General features: G+C 49.6%; 1 protein-coding gene across 1 annotated transcript in view; it reads right to left on the minus strand.

Annotated features, from left to right (window-relative positions):
* LOC109876991 (kinesin-like protein KIF13A) overlaps nucleotides 1-8,094 on the minus strand; it is a 132,444-nt gene that overhangs the window by 48,815 nt on the left and 75,535 nt on the right. The window contains 10 exon segments of the mRNA XM_031811812.1: nucleotides 4,309-4,443; nucleotides 4,575-4,685; nucleotides 5,580-5,792; nucleotides 6,433-6,547; nucleotides 7,395-7,436; nucleotides 7,438-7,477; nucleotides 7,480-7,504; nucleotides 7,898-7,944; nucleotides 7,947-8,009; nucleotides 8,012-8,030. Coding sequence (XP_031667672.1) covers nucleotides 4,309-4,443; nucleotides 4,575-4,685; nucleotides 5,580-5,792; nucleotides 6,433-6,547; nucleotides 7,395-7,436; nucleotides 7,438-7,477; nucleotides 7,480-7,504; nucleotides 7,898-7,944; nucleotides 7,947-8,009; nucleotides 8,012-8,030 — 810 coding nt within the window.

The raw sequence follows: 8,094 nt of genomic DNA on the forward strand, positions 1-8,094 counted from the left end.
GTCTCGCTCTCTCTCCCTGCCCCTCTGCTCTCTGTCTCCCTCTCTCTCCCTGCCCCTCTGCTCGCTCTCTCTCCCTGCCCCTCTGCTCTGTCTCGCTCTCTCTCCCTGCCCCTCTGCTCGCTCTCCCTGCCCCTCTGCTCGCTCTCTCTCCCTGCCCCTCTGTCTCGCTCTCTCTCCCTGCCCCTCTGTCTCGCTCTCTCTCCCTGCCCCTCTGCTCGCTCTCTCTCCCTGCCCCTCTTGCTCGCTCTCTCTCCCTGCCCCTCTGCTCCTCTCTCTCTCCCTGCCCCTCTGCTGCTCTCTCTCCTGCCCCTCTGCTCTCATTCTCTCCCTGCCCCCTCTGCTCTCTCTCTCCCTGCCTCTGCCCTCCTAGTCTCTCTCTCTCCCTGCCCCTCTGCTCGCTCTCTCTCCCTGCCCCTCTGCTCGCTCTCTCTCCCTGCTCCTCCTGCTCTCTCTCTCTCCCTGCCCCTCCTGCTCTCTCTCTCTCCCCGGCCCCTCTGCTCGCTCTCCCTCTCCCTGTCCCTCTGCTCGCTCTCTCTCCCTGCCCCTCTGCTCGCTCTCTCTCCCTGCCCCTCTGCTCGCTCTCTCCATCCCTGCCCCTCTGCTCTCTCTCACTGCCCCTCTGCTCTGTCTCTCTCCCCCTATACAGTATAGTAATAGGGCTCTGTTTGGGACTCAGCCTCAGTCTCTCTCTGTTCCTCTCAACCACTGAGCCAGTTGTCTGTCTGCACTGTGACTATGTGTCCCTTTCCTTTCCTGTGTTCTCATAGCGTCATCCTATTGCAGTGTGAACCAGAGCCCCTGCATTATGATGCATTTACATGACACTTCAACATTGTATGGCAGCGAGCTGGCGCACCCCCAGAGAAATGATTTAGTGTAGAGGTGCTGATTAAAGGGGAATAAACTGCAAGCATTAAAACAAAGAACGAGAGTCACACTCTATATATAAACTCCCAGGCATTTATTGGGTAAAACATCACTGTGCCTTCTTCTGGGTGCCTGAGAGCAGAGGGTGCCTCCTTCAGGGTGCCTGAGAGCAGAGGATGCCTCCTTCAGGGTGCCTGAGAGCAGAGGGTGCCTCCTTCAGGGTGCCTGAGAGCAGAGAGTGCCTCCTTCAGGGTGCCTGAGAGCAGAGGGTGCCTCCTTCAGGGTGCCTGAGAGCAGAGGGTGCCTCCTTCAGGGTGCCTGAGACCAGAGGGTGCCTCCTTCAGGGTGCCTCCTTCAGGGTGCTTGAGAGCAGAGGGTGCCTCCTTCAGGGTGCCTCCTTCAGGGTACCTTCTTCAGGGTGCTTGAGAGCAGAGGGTGCCTCCTTCAGGGTGCCTGAAAGCAGAGGGTGCCTCCTTCAGGGTGCCTTCTTCAGGGTTACAGAGAGCAGAGGGTGCCTCCTTCAAGGTTACAGAGAGCAGAGGGTGCCTCCTTCAGGGTGCCTTCTTCAAGGTTACAGAGAGCAGAGGGTGCCTCCTTCAGGGTGCCCCAAGAAGTTTATATATGGTGTGCAACTCTCTTTATTAATCTGTAAAGCCATGTTAGTTCCCCATTAACAATACATGGTGTATATTTTAACATGGCTATGTAAGTGAATGTCTACAATATTCTCTAAATATATATATATATCTGGAGTCCACTACACAGACTACAGGCTAGCATCATCCTACTGTACTGTCTACTACACAGACTACAGGCTAGCATCATCCTACTGTAATGTCTACTACACAGACTACAGGCTAGCATCATCCTACTGTACTGTCTACTACACAGACTACAGGCTAGCATCATCCTACTGTACTGTCTACTACACAGACTACAGGCTAGCATCATCCTACTGTACTGTCTACTACACAGACTACAGGCTAGCATCATCCTACTGTACTGTCTACTACACAGACTACAGGCTAGCATCATCCTACTGTACTGTCTACTACACAGACTACAGGCTAGCATCATCCTACTGTAATGTCTACTACACAGACTACAGGCTAGCATCATCCTACTGTACTGTCTACTACACAGACTACAGGCTAGCATCATCCTACTGTAATGTCTACTACACAGACTACAGGCTAGCATCATCCTACTGTAATGTCTACTACACAGACTACAGGCTAGCATCATCCTACTGTAATGTCTACTACACAGACTACAGGCTAGCATCATCCTACTGTAATGTCTACTACACAGACTACAGGCTAGCATCATCCTACTGTACTGTCTACTACACAGACTACAGCTAGCATCATCCTACTGTAATGTCTACTACACAGACTACAGGCTAGCATCATCCTACTGTAATGTCTACTACACAGACTACAGGCTAGCATCATCCTACTGTACTGTCTACTACACAGACTACAGGCTAGCATCATCCTACTGTACTGTCTACTACACAGACTACAGGCTAGCATCATCCTACTGTACTGTCTACTACACAGACTACAGGCTAGCATCATCCTACTGTAATGTCTACTACACAGACTACAGGCTAGCATCATCCTACTGTAATGTCTACTACACAGACTACAGGCTAGCATCATCCTACTGTAATGTCTACTACATAGACTACAGGCTAGCATCATCCTACTGTACTGTCTACTACACAGACTACAGGCTAGCATCATCCTACTGTAATATCTACTACACAGACTACAGGCTAGCATCATCCTACTGTAATGTCTACTACACAGACTACAAGCTTGCATCATCCTACTGTAATGTCTACTACACAGACTACAGGCTAGCATCATCCTACTGTACTGTCTACTACACAGACTACAGGCTAGCATCATCCTACTGTAATGTCTACTACACAGACTACAGGCTAGCATCATCCTACTGTACTGTCTACTACACAGACTACAGGCTAGCATCATCCTACTGTAATGTCTACTACACAGACTACAGGCTAGCATCATCCTACTGTAATGTCTACTACACAGACTACAGGCTAGCATCATCCTACTGTAATGTCTACAACACAGACTACAGGCTAGCATCATCCTACTGTAATGTCTACTACACAGACTACAGGCTAGCATCATCCTACTGTAATGTCTACTACACAGACTACAGGCTAGCATCATCCTACTGTAATGTCTACTACACAGACTACAGGCTAGCATCATCCTACTGTACTGTCTACTACACAGACTACAGGCTAGCATCATCCTACTGTAATGTCTACTACACAGACTACAGGCTAGCATCATCCTACTGTAATGTCTACTACACAGACTACAGGCTAGCATCATCCTACTGTAATGTCTACTACACAGACTACAGGCTAGCATCATCCTACTGTACTGTCTACTACACAGACTACAGGCTAGCATCATCCTACTGTAATGTCTACTACACAGACTACAGGCTAGCATCATCCTACTGTAATGTCTACTACACAGACTACAGGCTAGCATCACCCTACTGTACTGTCTACTACACAGACTACAGGCTAGCATCATCCTACTGTACTGTCTACTACACAGACTACAGGCTAGCATCATCCTACTGTACTGTCTACTACACAGACTACAGGCTAGCATCATTCTACTGTACTGTCTACTACACAGACTACAGGCTAGCATCATCCTACTGTACTGGTGTTGTGGTCGGTGTTGGTGTTGTGGTCGGTGGTAGGTGTTGTGGTTGGCGTTGTAGTTGTGGTTGGTGTTGAAGTTGTGGTCGGTGTTGAAGTTGTGGTTGGTGTTGTGGTTGTAGTTGTGGTTGGTGTTGTAGTTGTGGTTGGTGTTGTGGTTGTGGTCGGTGTTGTGGTCGGTGTTGTGGTCGCTGATGTGGTTGTGGTTGGTGTTGTGGTTTGTAGCTGTGGTTGTAGCTGTGGTCGCTGTTGTGGTTGTGGTTGGTGTTGTGGTTGGTGTTGTGGTTGTAGTTGTGGTCGGTGTTGTGGTTGTGCTTGTAGTTGGTGTTGTGCTTGTAGTTGGTGTTGGTGTTGTGGTTGGTGTTGTGGTTGGTGTTGTGATTGTGGTTGGTGTTGTGATTGTGGTTGGTGTTGTGGTTGGTGTTGTGGTTGGTGTTGTGGTTGGTGTTGTGATTGGTGTTGTGGTTGGTGTTGTGGTTGGTGTTGTGGTTGATGTTGTGGTTGGTGTTGTGGTTGATGTTGTGATTGTGGTTGGTATTGTGGTTGGTGTTGTGGTTGGTGTTGGGATTGTGGTTGGGGTTGTGGTTGGGGTTGTGGTTGGTGTTGCGGTTGGTGTTGCGGTTGGTGTTGCGGTTGGTGTTGTGGTTGGTGTTGTGATTGTGGTTGGTGTTGTGGTTGGTGTTGCGGTTGGTGTTGCGGTTGGTGTTGTGGTTGTGTACCTTTAGGTAGTAGACCAGCAGCTCATTGAGGGCGGGGTCTGCGTTCAGGTTGACCAGGAAGCACTTGTCATCTCCAACTTTGATCCCAGACGTCTCCAGGGAGATCCCCATACTCTCTAGCTGCTGCTGACGCTCCTGTGGAAATTCAACAAACATACGTCATTTTACCTCTGCACAGACATTTACTACCAACGGTTTAGTCCGAATGCAGAAGCTTCCATGTGATATGAATGTGCTAAATGAATGTGAGTGAGTGTGTAGGTTACCGTAGCAATCTCCTCTGTGTTGCGTAGTTTCTGCTCCCAGGTAACGGTCATCTCCTGGATCAGCTTCTCTGACTCCTGAAGCCTCTCCTTCAGCTCTGGAGCCTTTAGAGACTGGAACATAGACACACAGAGACACACACGGACCAGTCAGGACGGACCAGCCAGGACGGACCAGCCAGAACGGACCAGCCAGGACGGACCAGCCAGAACGGACCAGCCAGGACGGACCAGTCAGGACGGACCAGCCAGGACGGACCAGCCAGAACGGACCAGACAAAACGGAACAGTCAGGACGGACCAGACAGGACGGACCAGCCAGGACGGACCAGACAGGACGGACCAGACAAAACGGACCAGCCAGGACGGACCAGCCAGGACGGACCAGACAAGACGGACCAGCCAGGACGGACCAGCCAGGACGGACTAGCCAGGACGGACCAGTCAGAACGGACCAGCCAGGACGGATCAGTCAGGACGGACCAGCCAGGACGGACCAGCCAGGACGGACCAGCCAGGACGGACCAGTCAGGACGGACCAGACAAAACGGAACAGCCAGGACGGACCGGCCAGGACGGACCAGCCAGGACGGACCAGCCAGGACGGACCAGTCAGAACGGACCAGCCAGGATGGACCAGTCAGAACGGACCAGCCAGGACGGACCAGCCAGAACGGACCAGCCAGGACGGACCAGCCAGGACAGACCAGTCAGGACGGACCAGCCAGAACGGACCAGCCAGGACGGATCAGCCAGAACCAACCAGCCACAGAACGGAACAGTCAAAACGGACCAGTCAGGACGGACCAGTCAGATCGGACCAGCCAGGCCGGACCAGCCAGGCCAGACCAGCCAGGACAGACCAGTCAGGACGGAACAGTCAGAACGGACCCGCCAGGACAGACCAGTCAGGACGGAACAGTCAGGACGGACCAGCCAGGACGGACCAGTCAGGACGTACGTGTGTGTGTGTTGGTGTGTGTGTGTGCCTCTGTGTGTGTCTCCTACCTCAGCCTGAGAGAGCTGTACTCTGAGTTTCTCCACTTCCTCCCGGAGCTCTCTGATGATCCGTGCGTTGGGGTCTTCATTGACGACGGCGTGGTTGACAATCCTCTTGGCGCGGTCTGCGTAACGCAGCGTGGACAACGTCTCCTCGTAGTTATCAGCTGCTGGGCTCACCGTGGCGATCATACACGTCTTACTGTTGCCACCCAGGTTGTCCTGGCAACACCGAGGGAGGGATAGGAACAAACAGTTGAATTGATAGACAGTTATAATGTAGACTTCAGTGTTGGTGAATGTGAACAGTACGAGCTGGTACAGCAGTTGTTTCTGTAACAGCAGTGGAAAGAGAATATGAAAGAACTGTTACTGATATTCCTTACATTACTACATACACACCTATGACCAATAATCAATATTGGGGTTGTTACAGTTACTAACTCAAAATTGTCCAGAACTATTGGATGTCAAATTCTGGTCGGGGGAGTCCAGATTTTACACGTATTCCCTCCTGATTCTGGGACTCTTCCAACCAGTATTTGTGGAAAACCTGTGAATTTTGGGGCAATTTTGCAACCCTGATCAATAGACAGTACAGCTAGGACCAGAGTAATAGGAGGTGTGTTAGTACCCTGATCAATAGACAGTACAGCTAGGACCAGAGTGACAGGAGGTGTGTGTTAGTACCCTGATCAATAGACAGTACAGCTAGGACCAGAGTGACAGGAGGTGTGTGTTAGTACCCTGATCAATAGACAGTACAGCGAGGACCAGAGTGATAGGAGGTGTGTGTTAGTACCCTGATCAATAGACAGTACAGCGAGGACCAGAGTGATAGGAGGTGTGTGTTAGTACAGACCTTGAGAAGCCAGGTGAGGACAGAGTCTCTGTAAGGAACAAACTTATTCTTCCCCCCCTTCCCCGCAGACTGGTCCGCCAGCGCAGAGATCACACAGCCCAGTGTGGTAAGAGACCTGCACACACACACACACACACACACACACACACACACACACACCACACACACACACACAGGGAGAAAGACACTCAACATACCTCCATGATATATCCTTACATACATGTCTTGCATCAGAGTGTCATCAACCAATAAAACATTTCACAGTTTCATAACCAACAGAAGTTTACTTCCTGTATTACAGTGACTATCATCATATGAACCATTACATTTACTGAACATAACATCTAAACAGTAGAGGTATTGGATGTTAACAGTAGAGGTATTGGATGTTAACAGTAGAGGTATTGGATGTTAACAGTAGAGGTATTGGATGTTAACAGTAGAGGTATTGGATGTTAACAGTAGAGGTATTGGATGTTAACAGTAGAGGTATTGGATGTTAACAGTAGAGGTATTGGATTTAACAGTAGAGGTATTGGATGTTAACAGTAGAGGTATTGTTATTGGATTTAACAGTAGAGGTATTGGATGTTAACAGTAGAGGTATTGATGTTAACAGTAGAGGTATTGGATGTTAACAGTAGAGGTATTGGATGTTAACAGTAGAGGTATTGGATGTTAACAGTAGATGTATTGGATGTTAACTGTAGAGATATTGGATGTTAACAGTAGAGGTATTGGATGTTAACAGTAGAGGTATTGGATGTTAACAGTAGAGGTATTGGATGTTAACAGTAGAGGTATTGGATGTTAAACAGTAGAGGTATTGGATGTTAACAGTAGAGGTATTGGATGTTAACAGTAGAGGTATTGGATGTTAACAGTAGAGGTATTGGATGTTAACAGTAGAGGTATTGGATGTTAACAGTAGAGGTATTGGATGTTAACGGGAGGGGACTTACCTGTTGATGTTGCTGCCCTCCTTCAGCCTCTCCCCTGCAGCTCAGTTTTAGACACACGTCACTACCAGCCAGATCCACCAGCTCATCTTGCTCACCTTCTCCCCTGAGTTCTACACACACACACACACACACACACACACACACACACACACACACACACACACACACACACACACACACACACACACACACACACACACACACACACACACACACACACACACACACACACATCACCACACACACACACACACAAATCCCCAAACGACCAAACGAAGAGAGATTAATATGATAGTAGGTTAGTATGCTTTAAACCTCTCATACAACAGTAAAACACAAACCGTCAGTTGTTAAGATACATTACTGTGTATTGTCTAACAACAGGTCATTAAGAGAATCCTTGTCTTTTGTGTGTGTGTGTGTGTGTGTGTGTGTGTGTGTGTGTGTGTGTGTGTGTGTGTGTGTGTGGTGTGGTGTGTGTGTGTGTGAGCCCTGACACTGACCCCAGACTTCAGGTCGTAGAGTGTCTGTGTGACGATGATGCTGAAACTGCGTGGGAACGACTGCTCTCCTCATTCATATTGGTGGCCGCCACCGTCCTCGACTTATTCCCTCCGACATCAACACCTCAATGTCCTACAAAGAGAGGGGGGGGATAGAGAGAGAGAGAGAGAGAGAGAAGAGGGGGGGGGGGGGGGGG

Source organism: Oncorhynchus kisutch, unplaced genomic scaffold (genome assembly GCF_002021735.2).
Source record: "Oncorhynchus kisutch isolate 150728-3 unplaced genomic scaffold, Okis_V2 Okis02a-Okis13b_hom, whole genome shotgun sequence".
In the NCBI taxonomy this organism is placed as follows: Eukaryota; Metazoa; Chordata; class Actinopteri; order Salmoniformes; family Salmonidae; genus Oncorhynchus; species Oncorhynchus kisutch.